The 13806-nt window shown below is 57.6% G+C and overlaps 1 protein-coding gene across 6 annotated transcripts in view; it reads right to left on the reverse strand.

The window, feature by feature from the left end:
• Positions 1–495: 495 nt before the first annotated feature.
• The window catches only part of NHEJ1 (non-homologous end joining factor 1), a 42564-nt gene continuing 29253 nt past the window's right edge, over positions 496–13806 (reverse strand). For 2 of the 6 annotated variants that reach the window (XM_014249264.2, XM_014249262.2), the window contains 3 exons: positions 1532–1649; positions 1182–1308; positions 496–888 (listed from right to left, as the gene is read on the reverse strand). In XM_014249264.2, coding sequence (XP_014104739.2) covers positions 621–888; positions 1182–1308; positions 1532–1649 — 513 coding nt within the window. In that variant the 3' untranslated portion in view covers positions 496–620. Of the gene's footprint in view, positions 889–1181; positions 1309–1454; positions 1650–13806 lie in introns of those variants that run through there. The other 4 variants (XM_014249263.2, XM_088059018.1, XM_088059020.1 and 1 more) reach the window with 4 other exon arrangements.

Here is a 13806-nt window from a genome sequence, read left to right on the forward strand (position 1 = left end):
TTGGTTGTCTCTTGCTCCTTGAAGGCCAAAGTGTGGATCAACCCTCTATCACCTGCCCAGTAACTATGGTGCTCTTGCCTGCAAATGTAGGGTGTTCTGCAGCCCACCCAGGGCCTTTGCCAGCCTGCTTCTGCAGGCACCAGCACACGGTGTGTATCCTGGTATGGGACAAGAACATGGGCTCCAGCCCCCTCAGCATGCTGTGCCCCCATGATCTGGGCATCCTCTTGTGCACACCCCAAAACACATACTGCTGCTCAGGGTGAGGCACAGCATGGCTGGGAGCTGTGTGCTGTGCCCAGCAACGAGCTGCTGTCACCTCACTGTCCAGAGTCATTGCAAGGCCCTGAGACATCAGGACTGGCCTGAGGGGGACCCAGCAGCACCAGAGGTTACATCCCTTCCTAGACACTATAGGCCTGGTGGGACAGAGCAAGAGAGGGAATCTCACCCAGACACAGCCCTTTATTGAAAACCCACTCAAGAGCAGCCAAACCCCACAGCTCTGCCAGAGCCCCAGCTGTCCCACACCCACTGGCAGCATCCCTCCCACTCCTCCCATGTCTTGCACTGGCTCTGCCACGAGATGAAGCCTGGGCGAGCTCTGGACCAGGGAAGAGTTAGAAAAGCTGTTTCCTGAAACACTGTTGAAGAAAAGAGTTCCATCTGCCCAACAGAAGACATCTTGGGAGGGGACCGTGACCTGGGTAGGGTCCACCAGGAGATGCAGAGAAGAGGCAGACGATGCGTGGGTGCTCTGCACTCCATCTCTTGGATGCTGGGGGAAGCAGAGCCCTCAGCAATCTTTCAGCTGAAGAGCCCTTTTGCCTTCTTTGGCTTGGCCTTGGCTGCAGGCAACTGGGGCTTCTGAGATGGGGAGGAGGCTGGCTGGAAACAAAGAGGAGGCAGTGTCAGTTTCACCTTGGGGAGTCATGCAGGATGTGTGCAAGCGTGCAAGCAGTGACATTCCTGTCATCTGTGTTGTGGGACTGCAAAATATGCAGTGCAACATGTGCAATCACACACTCTCCAGTCAGGATGCATGGGGTAGAATGGGCTAGGAACCAAGCTGAGGCTCCTAGCCCATCCTGGATGGGCACAGTGCTTGGATGAGAGGAGGGAAAGGAGATGTGGGCCCCATCCTGCCTTTGGTACAGGAGACTTCCTAGAGCTGCACTCACCGAGGTTCTCTCGCTGGAAGATGTTGTTTCATCTTCCTGGGATGGAGCAGGTGGATGGGGGTGCTCCGTGGTTTCTGCAATGGGTGCTGTATCCACGCTGTCCTCTGGTACCAGAAAAAGATGCAATCTGGGATTAAGATAAAGGAGCATGGGGCATTGCCCAAACCCATTCCAGGAATTGTGCTTGGATTGTGAGCCCAGCCCATGGGGGGGAAAGCAAAGGGGGAGACTGTTGCATGGAGTGAGCTGCACCTGGGGCCACACTTCTCTTACCCCAGGATATGGGGCTCAGCAGTCGAGGGGACAGCTGCATCACATGCTCCCCATGCCACAGCCAAGGAGCTCCTCACCAGAGCAATGCCGTTTCCGAGCCTGCTTGGCCTCCTGCTGTGTCACTGCAGTGTAGAGCTGCTGCAGAGCAGAGGCAAACGCCTGCCCTTCTCCCGCACCGCAGATCTGGGGCAGGGTCTGTGGGAGAAAGCAGAGGCACCATCACCCTGCCAGGAAATCACCTGCCAGGTCACCCTGCCACGGTGCTGCTGTGGGGCAGAGAAGGGGCTGTGCCCCCCTCTGCCTGCCAGGCTACATCTGTTTCACCTCAGGACTGCAGCAGTTTGTGGAAACAGGCAGCTCTGGCACTGGGTGGGATGTGGCTGCTCCCAGCTGTGCACACACACACACACACATCCCTGCTCTGGATAGTGGGTTGCCTTCCCATTGAGAGGCAGACTGCAGAGGCTTTTGGGTCATTTGTGAAATGCTGGAGATAAGATCGCACTGGAAGGGCTGTGGCTTCCCTGCCTGGAGCAGCACAGGCTGCAGCCTGTGAATATGGACAGGGACATGACATAGCAAGAGGTGGGAACAGGTAGCCCCTGCCTGCCACCACAGCCTCCAGAACACGGCATCTCCGGTGGCCCCACAGAAAGTGAAAATGATGTGACAGTGAGATGAGGGATGCCCAGGTTTGCTCCTAATCTGCCAGAACAGCTCTTGCCTCCCTGCACACACTTCTATTCCCTCCAGACTTGACACGGGAAGCCCTCCCTCCTCCTGCCTGCACTCCGTGCCAGTGGGATCCCACCTTTCCAGCTGGGCCATGCTGATGCACATGAGAGATCTTGGCAGGCTGAGGAAGCACCACACTCCACTGGGAACATAACATAGCTCACAGTGCTCAAACAAACACTCACAGGGATGGGGAAAAGCATATGTGCCCCGGAGAGGGTGCTGCAGGGGGCACAGTGTGGGCCCACAAGTGCAGCTGAGTGTGAGCACGATGACGTGCGTAGGGACTGTGCGTGCAGCAGTGTGCAGATGAGCATGGCTGCGGGTGCATGCATGGCTGGTTGTGTGTATGTGTGTGTATGTGTGTGTGTGTGTGTGTGTGTGTGTCAAAGGTCTGAACACACTAATCTCTGCCCTGCTCCACACCCAGACAGCAGGAGAACAAAGTGTAACAGATAAGGTAGGATCCTCTCTGGGCCAGGAAAGTGGGGAGGGGATGGGGACGCTCAGACCCACTCAAGGCCAGAGTCCAAAGCTTGATCCCAGTTTCCCAGTGGCAGAATAGGTAGGCTGAGCCCTCCTCACTGCTCCCTGCCAGACAGGTTGACAGGATAGGGCTGATACCAGGACGGGTTGGCTGGTGCCCAGACAGACACTTTCCATGCAGGTTGCATCTCTTCTGCTTTCACAGGCATGAAAGGCCCTTTGGCTGTAGGAAATGCATGGCACTGGCATCTGCTTTTTGACCAGCTGCTATACAGATCACCTCCTCTGTCCCTGCTCATTACCACCGGAGGGAGCAATGTTCTGCTGCCAGTATCCCACCAGCATTCCTGGGATTGCTTGGTACTGGGCGAGCACACCTCTTGATGCCTCACTGCCCAGCCTCCGAGCCATTAGCTGTGCTGGCTCATCACCAGGTTCTGGAGAGGAGGAGGAATGCTGAGCACATCAGGTACCCCAAAGATGTTCTTGCCCTGCATGTCTCACCCCACAGAGCCAGGGTTGCACCCAAGGTTGCAAGAGCAGCATCCAAGGCTGGGAAGGTGACTGCACTTCAAAGGCAGAAGGGGGCCTGGTCACGGGTGGCCGACACAACCCAGATCAAAGGCACAAGCTGGAGTCATAATTCAGAGAAAAGCAAACAGCAGTTCCCAGGAAAGTCAGGAATGGCAGTGAAGTGAGCAAAGTGTGCTAGATAGCACTGCGTGGGTCAGTGCCCCAGGAGGGCAGGAGAGTCCCCTGCAGAGCTGGCCAGCTCTGGGTGCCACTACTGTGGCACTCACCCCCTCTCCCTGTCACCAATGCATGCCTGGGGAATGCCAGGGCACTGGGGCAGGGGTGCAGGGTGCTGCCCAATCCCCTCTGCTCCAACCCATCCAGGATGGCAGCTGGGATGTGCCCCAAGCCCCAGGGTTCCTCAGGCTTCACAGCATTCAAGCAAGGATCTGGCAGGGCAGCTGCTCACTCAGTGCTCAGCCCCAGCTGCCCAGAGCCAGCACAGCGTCCCCATGGCGTCCCTGGGGATGGGGTAAACCATCCTGGCAGCCACCCAGTGTCCCCAAGAGCAGCACACACCCACCCACCGAGGTGGCACCTTGGGGAGGCAGTGGGAGAAGAGTGCCCAGCACCACCGAGGGGATTTGGCATCCGGGGTGGCACAGGGGTCTGCAGGTGCAGGGCACCTGCTGCCCACGCCTGCGGGAAGGGCTCAGCTCCAGCAAGCCCAGAGTGGAATTTGGGAGTCAGCGGCCACTTCCTGCCACTGCCCTTCCCAGCGGCTGGAGCCCGCGGGCTCAGGGCCACGGGGTGGCCGGAGCTGGCCCGCGGCGGGACTGGGAGGCTGCGCTTCACAGCCCCGGAGGGAAATGGGTTATAACCAGAGCTGGAAGCGTTTCCCTGCAGAGCTATGACTCAGCAGGGAGCAGAGCGTGCTGTGCCAGCCACCGGCCACCTGATGGCCTCGAAGGCTGAGAGGGACAACGAAGTGTCCCCTAAAGGGCTGGATGGGGGACAAGCCCTGGCTACAGCTGATTTTCCCCTTCCTCCTTGCCCCACTGCTCCATTCCGACGCTGAACCCTGCTGCAGACAAGTTGTCCCCACTGCAACATCAGCCCTGGCCTCTGGTGACTTGTTTTTCCCTGATTACCCATCTCCAGGATAAACATGATGTCTGAGGTCCGGGGAGCTGAGAGCAGCAGAGAGCTGGCAGCTGGGGGAGTGCTGGCCGGGTTGCCCCACACGAGTTGCCAGGCACCAGGGAGTGATGCCTCTGGAGCTGGCATGGCTTGTCTGGCCTGTTATGACTACCTGGCCACAAGGCCAAGTGGGATGCCCCAGTATCAGGAGGGACTCAAGGCTGTGGTAGCGGCACGGGAGACTCTGCAGCACACCCTGAACTGTGACTGGGGAAGGGGGGGTGCCCAGCAAAGGGGGGCAGGTGCCCGACCTCAGTGAGCAAGTTGTGAGCTCACTGACAGCCCCACCGTGTGGAGGGGCACCTCAGAGGGAGCTGGGCTGCAGCCTCTCTAGTGACCCCCAGCCCAGAGGCCTCTGCTGTGGGGCTGCACCCCAGTGCAGAGACGCAGCAGGGTCAGTGGTGGGCAGGGTACAAAATCTATCTCCAAGGCATTCTGCATTTACCCACCTCCTGCCCAGACTCTCTTCTCAAGGAGCCAAAAGGGACAGCAATCTGGATGTCCTCTTGACAGTATGAGCAGAAGGGGCACATCACCCAGCCCAGCACCATGCCACCAGCACAGGAGCATCACCTTTCCCTGGCCCAGGACGGGTTTGTAGGCAGGCTGAATCATGCTGGGCCCCCGTGCCACTGCCAAGCACCAGAGTCTAAATCGGTCATGCTCAAAGCTGGGGACTGACCCTTTCATTATCACACCAGACATTCAAAGCGGTTACCAACATTCTTCACTACAAATCCCACACTCCTATTTTTTAATATATTTTTAACTGGAAAACAGAGCGAATGGGGCCTGTTTGGAAATTACAGCCTGGCTGCTGTGGCTTGTATGTCGGATCTGCCCACATTCCCGTGGCCAGCCTCAGCACATGCTCCACAGGGGCACACTTAATAATTCCTGCCAGGGCTGGAGCCAAGGGGTGTGCTCCAAGGGGGAGGATGGCTTCCCCAGACTGCCCCTGCCAGCGGACTCCATGGAAGCAGCGTGGTGGAGTGACAGACCAGGAATGGCAGACTGGCTCTCTGGCACTGGGCACAGCTGCTGCCACACTGCCATGGATGAAGTCTGGTGCTGCTGTGGCAGTTGATGGTGGGCAGGGGAAGGGCTCCATGGCTGGTGCATTCCTGTGCCTCATAGCCAGGCTGCCCTTGGCACTCTACCGTGCCACAAGCTTTGTGCATGCTTCTGGGAATGGGGCTGGAATGGCTTACTGGATCTGTGCCGGGCATCTCTGATTGACTATGTCAGTCAGGCTAGGGAGAGACCCCCTCTGGGATCCAGAGAGATGCTTGCCCGTCCTCTGCCAGCAGCAGAGGATCTGTCGGCAAGAGAATAGATGGAGAGGGTTGAACTGTCCCCTTCCAGCTGCTATGAAGGGCAGGGAAAGGGGGTGCTTATTCCCTGGGTTGAAACAGGCCACATCAGCCCAGTTTCCTGCCCCAGCTCCCTTGTGGTGCAATGACTCTCTCCCTGGGGACAGAGCCACCTCCAGGCACCCCGAGATGTCCTACGCTGACCACTGATGCTGCTCCAGTGGTCATCTACTTCCACCCTCCACCAGCCTGCAGCAATACGTGGGACACTGCATACCCCAGAAGCAGGTGGCGAAAGGACCAGCTCTGAGCTCGCACTGTCACTGTGTCCATCCCCCCTGTCATGCACTCCCAGGGGACACACAGCAGCAGCAGCAGCAGCAGCAGCAACAAGGAGAGCTGGTGGTGCTGCCAGCCCGCCCTTGGAGCAGGCACGGGCAGCATGGCCAGGGTTTCGCAGGCAGGCAGCCAGGCTGAGCACACCTGGCAGGAAGCGGCGGTGCCGGCAGGGGAAGGCAGCCGGAGAGCTGCTGAGAGGTGAAGGGGTCACCCCGGGGAAGAGCGGGTGGTGAGGCCGGGACAGAGGAGCATCCCAGCCCGGCCCAGCCCAGCTCAGCCCAGCCCAGCCCAGCGCGGCCCGGCATGGCACAGCACTCCTCCCAGCACCGCTCTGGCCCTGCTGCCGGCAATGTTTTCCTTTCCCTCTGACTTCAGGGGCCTTTCCAGCGAGCAAATGTCAGGCACATAAAGAGCGGCACTGTGAGCGGAAGATGGAGCGAGAATGCCTGCCCGCGTCCCTCCGTAAGTGCTGTCTCACACTTCATCAAGGCAGCCTTTGCAAGCGAGGCACTCGCTTAACAACCAGCAGTCTATGCTGGCCGGCGACCGCAGCAGCCCCGCCGCTCAATACCCTTTTCTTTTCTCCTTGCGCTGTTTTTGTGGCTTGGGTTACAGCCTTTCTCGCAGACACTGAGCGGAGGGGCGTGGTGGCAGCGGGGGCTCTGCATTGTGCCGCCGCCACGCCGGGGTGGATGCTGGCTCCCCCCATGAAGGGATGCTGGGGGGGCTCTGTGTCTGCCCTGCCCACTCATTCCTGCATCCAACGCGCAGGGATAAATCCCAGGGAAAAGAGGGTCAGCAGCAGAGCAGAGGTAGGGCAGGAGATTGCACCATCTCCTCCCCAGTCATGTGAAGACCAAGCCACCATGAGCTGCTTGGGGCTTGGCAGAGATCCTGGTGGAGGGTGAGTGGTTGCAGCCCCAGTGGGCAATTTCTACCCTATCCCATTTGGAAAGAGGCCCTCCTGCCATGCTGCCAAGCAAACCCATGGGTATCCAAACCCTCCCCCTGCCCAAATGCCAACAAACTCCCTGGAAAAGAGTTGTGTCCGGCACGGCCTAGCATTGCCTCTCCACCTAGGTAACGCTGGAAGATGCTGGGCCTTGCTGTGCAGGGTCTGGTGGTAGCTGCTGGTAGCACTGCCACCTCCAGCTTGACCATGGGCATTTGTCCCCCTGTCCAGCAGCCCAAGGTGACAGCAGGAGAGCCTTTGGGGAAGCTGGCACTGGGTGTCAGTTTGACAAGTGAGATGGACAAGAAGAATGCCCTGAAGTGTAGCAGGTCCCAGCATGCCAGGATTAGTGAGGACTTGCTTCCAGGAAGGCAGTCACAGGCTGATAGTACCTATGGCCTTCACCTCTACCAGCCTGACCCATCACTGACACAGGCTGCCTTCTCCTGGGTCAAGAGCAGCAGACATGGAGACCTGGTGGCCACTATGCCTCCTCTCCCAGAGTGACAGCTCAGTGACCCCGCTTATCTGTGAGGAAGCTGGGTGGCTCACACTGCCTGGTTATTTTAGGCTGCCTCAGTGAATATGGATACATCATCCAGGCTTATTATTGTAGGGCTCCTCCGCAAAGTGTGCCAGCTCATGCGGGGTTATTATTGTCTGCTCAGGAAAGCTCGACACATTGCACTGGTCTGTTATTGTAGGCTTGCTCAGGAAGGCCAGCCAGCTCATCCCAGCTTGTTATTATTGCACAGAGCCCATGGGGGGCTGGCCAGGAAACTTCCTGCAAAGTGGGGTGATGGAAAGGGAGCCACACCTGGTGAATCACAAGGATGCTGTGTGGCGATAAGGAACATCGAAGGGTGGGATCCAGCACCTCGGCTCCACCCATCGAGGACAGGCCACTTATTCACAGGAACAAGCACTCATGGGTCCCCTGGGACCTGTGGGGCACTGAGGCTGGCAGAGACACAGGAGTATGGGTCAGGGTCAGGGCTGGGAACTGGCAAAGTAGCCCTCATACTCCTTGAGAAACAAAATCTGGGGATGACAGGGGGGCAACCATGGAAATACTGCACCCAGTACATCCCTAAACCTGGCACACAAGGGATTAGCTGAGTTAACAGGGCCCAGAGAGGAAGCTGGTGCTGAGCCAGGTGGGATTAGGGGCTTTTGGGGGGAATCTGGGTGTGTTTAGGACCAAGGCTGAGCAGGAGGCAGCTGCTCCACCCTTGTGGCTTTGCAGCTCCTCCCAAGCAGGGGTGCAGCCCTAGGGGCAGCCCCTGGGGATGCTGCCCCATTGTGACCCGAAACTGCATCAGGAAGCATTTCTGTGTGGGGCAGGGGGGCAGCAGGGCTTACTGCTGAGCTGCCTCAGGCAGGTCCCCAGGCACATGGCCCCAGTAGGGTTGGGTCCAACATGCCCCAGCAGCCCTGGCACTGCTGCTGGCATAGCCACTGAGTCACCATCACTTCCCCTTGCTCTGTGACAGACCGTGTTTCCCAGGCATGGCAGCCTGCTGGTGGCACCCCGGGCTGTGCCCAGCTGGTACCAGGTGCCCAGATGTCCCACGGGCAGTGCCCAGCTGTGCCAGGTGCCCAGGTGTCCCCCCAGGCAGTGCCCAGCTGTTCCAGATACCCAGGTGTCCCACGGGCAGTGCCCAGCTGTGCTCAAGTGCAGATGTTGGTCCCCAGCCAGGCACAGGATTGAGTGTCGAGAGAACTCTCCATGCACAGCAGCAGCTGCAGGAGGCCAGCCTGCCCTGTGAGCACACAGCCCTTTCATTCATGGCAAAAAATAGCCCCCCGGGGTGTGGTGCGGGCTGGAAAAGCCCCCTCCATCCCTGGCCAGCCCATGTTTATTCAAAACGGGGGGGACACACTGCCCTCTCCCTGCCCCCCAGCCCTGCACACCATCTCCCTGCCAGAGTGACTGCTCTTGGACGTGATTTGCCGGGTCCCCCCTGGCCAAAACACACAGGCTGGGGCGGGGGGAAGGCAAAACCCTAAAAAGCACTGAGCTTGTCTCCAGGAGGAGCAGCCCGTGGTGATGTCATGAGAGTTTGCAAGCGGCCACATGAAAGGGACTTGCTGCCCAGGAAATCCACAGGTCAATGATCCTTCAGACAAGCCAGCGATTCTTCAGTGGGCCAGGAAGGAAACTTCGAGGAGCCCAAGCCAAGCCTGCTCTTGCCCGTGGGACACAGTTTGCCCCCAACCTCATGGGCCCCCAGGATCCCCAACCCTGCTCCACAATCCCTCGATATCCCCTTCCCAGCAGCTGTAATTCACAGCAGCCCAATCCCTCTGCAAAACTGTACCAACCTCTACCCTGCAGTCCCTGGGCACCAAGCCTCTCCCCACAGACTACCAACATCCTAACCCGTGCTCTGCAGCCTCCAGAGTCTGCACCTCTGCCCCACAGATCCCAGATCCTTTCCTTCTTCTGTTCTGGGGGGGTGGCACCCCTATTTCCATGGTGATCCATCAGGCTGGGAGTGGCAGGTGATTTAGGGTCAGGAAGCCCTGTGACCTGAAAATGGGGATGCAGCAGGGCAGAGGGCTCTCTTTCATGAAGGATTACACTGGGGACAGCTGGGAACACACAGATGCAGCCCCCTCAGACCCCTCCCCAAGAGTCAGCCAGGTTCTCAGTCTTCTCTGGCAGGCACTGCAGACATGGGCCCTGAAACCAAATCCACTCCCCAGGGCTCCCCTCCCCATCTTCCGTAGGTACAGGATGCAGTGGCTGGACTGATGAGGAAGATTTGCCTTTCTCCTCCTCCTCCCCATGCAGAAGATATCTCTGGGCTCACATCCAAGCCCAGGGTTCCAGCTCTGCACATCCCAGCCCCTCCATGGATCCTGTGTCACATGGAAATGCAATGGAGCTGCCTTTCCTGCCCCATCATGGCTGCAGCCCAGAAGGAGCTGAGTGGGAAGTGAAGCTCAGGGTTTTGACTTCATGCTCCCAGCACCTCCTATGCATCATTTTAGGAGGCTGCAAGCAGCCAGCTTGTCCATCTGCAACTTGTCCATGGAGACACTCTTTTGCTCCATTTGCTCCATCTCCCCACCCACAGGCACAAGGTAACACCTCTGCAACCCCAAAGGTGCTGGAGACCAGCACATACACCAAGCTGGTGCCACAGCACGTGGGGACACTGGCTGGGAAATCCTCGATGGAGCAATGGGAATGGGTGTCCCCACAATGCGATGCTGGGGCTCTCTGAGGCCAGCTGAGTGGTGACTGGAACCCACTGCCCTCAGCAGAGAGAGGGTCTTTGCAAAAGAGCCAGCTCTGAGAAGACCACAGCCTGGGACTTCCAGGATTTGGGGCATCTCCATCCTGGTGGTACCCAAATCAGTCCATGACAGCACTGGACTCGTGGAGGGGACAGGGACAGTGGAGAGGAGATGGGAGCCCCCACATTCAATGAAAGGCTCTCAGGGCTGTTCTATCTCCCATCTGGGCCCAAGCTGGGTTGTTTGCTCCTGCTGTCCCTGTGTCAGCAAAGAGAGGGGACTCAGTCTCTATGACTGTCAATCAGGCACTTTTCACCAGAGCTAAAAATGCACTCGCAGAAGGAAAACAAAATAAAAACACAAAACAAAACAGAGAGGTGAAAAATTCCTTGATATTTCTCTCCTGCAAATCCCCAGAGCCAGCAGAGAGGCGAGAGCCCCCGGAGTTTGTCAAGCAAACACTTTCACACCCTTGGCCACGCTCGGCACGCTGCCGCTGGAATGCCAAATATATATTTAAGCCCTGCTCATCAAAGGAGTCTGTTCGGAGTCGGTTTTGGGCAACGTGCATGTGGGTTTGGCCTGGAGAGAAAGCCAGGGATGCGGAGAACATTTCTCGGGGATGGGAGACAGCTCGCGTGTGCGCACACACACGCGTGTGAGATAAATGACAACCTTCAAGGTCGTGTGGCTGTAAGGTCGCGGGCTGGGCACGAGATACCTGCCTGCTGTGGCACTCACCCTTATCAGCGCCTGTCGCACTGTGGGGTGGGGATGTTTAGGCTGGAGGGAGGCCAGCAGCCATTCTGCATTCCAGCACTATAAACTTTGTTAAAGCTGAGCGAGCTCAGCCAACAAAGCCAGGGTCCAGCAAGACAAGCAGGAAGCAGCGCTTTGGGAGAGGGCAAGATTGCAGGGACACGGAGGGCTGCTCAGGGCTGTGCACCTCGCCATGAGGTGATAAGAAGCCTCGGCCTGGGCTCAGCACTGCGCAATAGTGAGACACAGATAGAGTGCTCCCGTCAGTCCAAGGCTGGAGGTTGCCAGAGTGCCACAGATCCTGCTCTGCCTCCCTTAGCACTACCTGCACTAGGCTGCCAGCCATCCCACAGAACAGCTCCTCCTGTCAGACATGGCTTTGCTGGAACAAGCTGGACACAGCAAGGAGCACTTTGGGAGCACACAGCAAATGGGAGGCTCTTTCTGCATGGACTGCTCTTGTTCCTCTCTCCAAGTCTTCCTTTGGTTTGTTTCAGACAGCCCAGGGACCTATGCCCATCTCATGGTCAACCTCAGCATCAGAGAGATGGGGAAACCTTTGCCTTCCCCCTCCTATTTTGTGTGGGGCTTACAAAACCCCAGTGCTGGCTGCGGGGGCTGAAGGCAGTTCTGGGAATGCCACACATGGGTTGGTGGCAGGGCAGGAGCTCCATCTCCAGAGATGACAGGCTGACCTTTCCCCTCTCTGTAATTGCTCCAGCCAAGAGCAAAGATATTTTAGCCCAAATCTTGTACCTAATCCCAGCTGACAGAGCTGCAGGTTGGGGTCTGGCAAGGGCTGGAGTTGGACAGGGCAGGAGAGATCATTGCTACAGTCAAACAGAGCATGCCAGTGCTGTGAAATCAGGCATTACGCGCCTGTCTCCTGCGGCAGGACCAGCCCATCAGGCTGCCAGGGAGACGCTCTGGTTGTGGCAGGGGCAATTCCAACACCGGCAGGGCCTGACCCTGCACAGCCGTGTCTCTCAAGCTGGGTTCATCTCCAGGTGAGAGGAGGGATTGCTGTACCACCACGGTTGGATTTCAGACACCTGCTGCAAATAAAACACTCTGTCAGGGCACCTTCACCCTTTCAGCCCTTGGAGAGAGGGACAGGATCCCTGTGGTGATACCTTGGCGGGCACAGAGGGCTGGGAGAGATGGGAGCCATGGTCCCAACCCTGCCCCATGCTGTGCCACTCCACCTGGGCAAGCAGATTTCCTCTTGTTGCTGCAGCCTACTTCATCTCTGTCCTGCCAGGTTCAGCTGCTGCAGCCCAATTTGCTCCTTGGCATCAAGGGCAGGGATCCCAGCTTGGTCTGGGAGAGATGCTCGGAGCTTCACCATTCCCCCTTGGGCAATGAGAAGCAAAGACCTCCTCATCTCTGGCATCTGCTTCTTTTCCCCCCCCACTCATCACATCACTCTCTCCATTCATGCTCACCTTGCTCAGAAGGGTTCATTCACCTCTTGCCATCTCCAGACAATAAAACGGTGCCCTTTGGCTAAATACAGTGTTTTTTAAAAGCCTCATTTCATTTTCATCCCTATTTTTCTCAGTGTTTTCTTCCATGCAGCACTATCTGTCAGCAGCAGAACTGAAAAACAAGGTGCCAATGACTTCTGATTCCAGCTGCCCTGTGCTCACGTAAAATTTCATCTGTTTGCAGTCTCTCTCTCCTGGAAAAACATTACCCTCCAGTCTAAAAACTGGTCTATCTTCAACCTTATTCACAATAACATGCTCAAATATATTGTCTCTTATATGGTGCCAGGCCACAAAATCCTCCTCAACTTAAACCCCTGCCATCACCATGGCCAGATCTATCTGTAGGCTTGGGGGAATAACAAGGGACCTCTGTAGACCCACCCTGCTCTGCCATCAGCTGCCATCACGTAGTCAAGGAGCTCCTTCTTTGCTGCCCAATAAGCCCAGCTCCTCCAGCAGCCCCAAACTGAGGGAACAGGGTTCCTTCAAATGCCCTGCCTCCAGGAACTGAGGCTGGCAGAGAACCTCTTCAAACACCTGGAAGCTCAAAAGGCAGCTCTTCATGCCGACATCAGAGCCAAAGTGAGGACTGGGATGCTCCTCACTCTGCCCATGCTGGCTCCTGCAGCTGGTGCCCACAGCCCACTGCCTCCTAGCAGGCTACGCATCTGCAGTCTCCACCCGTTCAGGAGAGCAGGAATCAATTACAGGGCTGGCAACAGCAGGGCTGCTCCGGGGCTGGCACGTGGCACCAGCTCCAGCTCTGGCCACAGAGCACGTGGCACAGCGCTGCAGGCAGCCGTCTGGGTGCAGATGTGCCACTGGCTCATGGGGAAGAGGCAGGGGAACCACTTGAAAGCCATGGTATGAAAGTGCTGGTAAACCAGGGCCACTCCTCTGCTTCTCTGGCTTCATGTGCTATTTATAGGGCTCTGGGTGCCCACCCTGGGGAGGTTCAACCCCCGGGGTGCAGACTTTGGCCAAGCCAGCCACCTTGTCTGCCATTCAGCTCCCCAGACCCCCAGCAAAGTCCTGGACCCTCCTGGTAGTTAAGATGCTCCAGGGCAGGTTCTGATCCAGCCCATCACAGCATGAACACATCAGCATGCACTGGGAGGACCAACCCTCATGCAGTGCTCTCAGACAACCAGCCTGTACAGTGTGAATGTGCGGACAAGCCCTGCCACACCAGCCTGGTGACAAGGAGAGACACAGCCAAGCCATAGTCACTCTTTGGAGCCACTGTTAGTAACCCCAGGTGGCTGCAGTTGACGGGGTAAGATGTCCCTGTTCTCCCCAGGGCTGGGTGGAAAGACGGT

This window comes from Pseudopodoces humilis, chromosome 8, assembly GCF_049639895.1.
Source record: "Pseudopodoces humilis isolate 2021_Gansu_Grassland_sample_001 chromosome 8, ASM4963989v1, whole genome shotgun sequence".
NCBI classification, from domain to species: Eukaryota; Metazoa; Chordata; class Aves; order Passeriformes; family Paridae; genus Pseudopodoces; species Pseudopodoces humilis.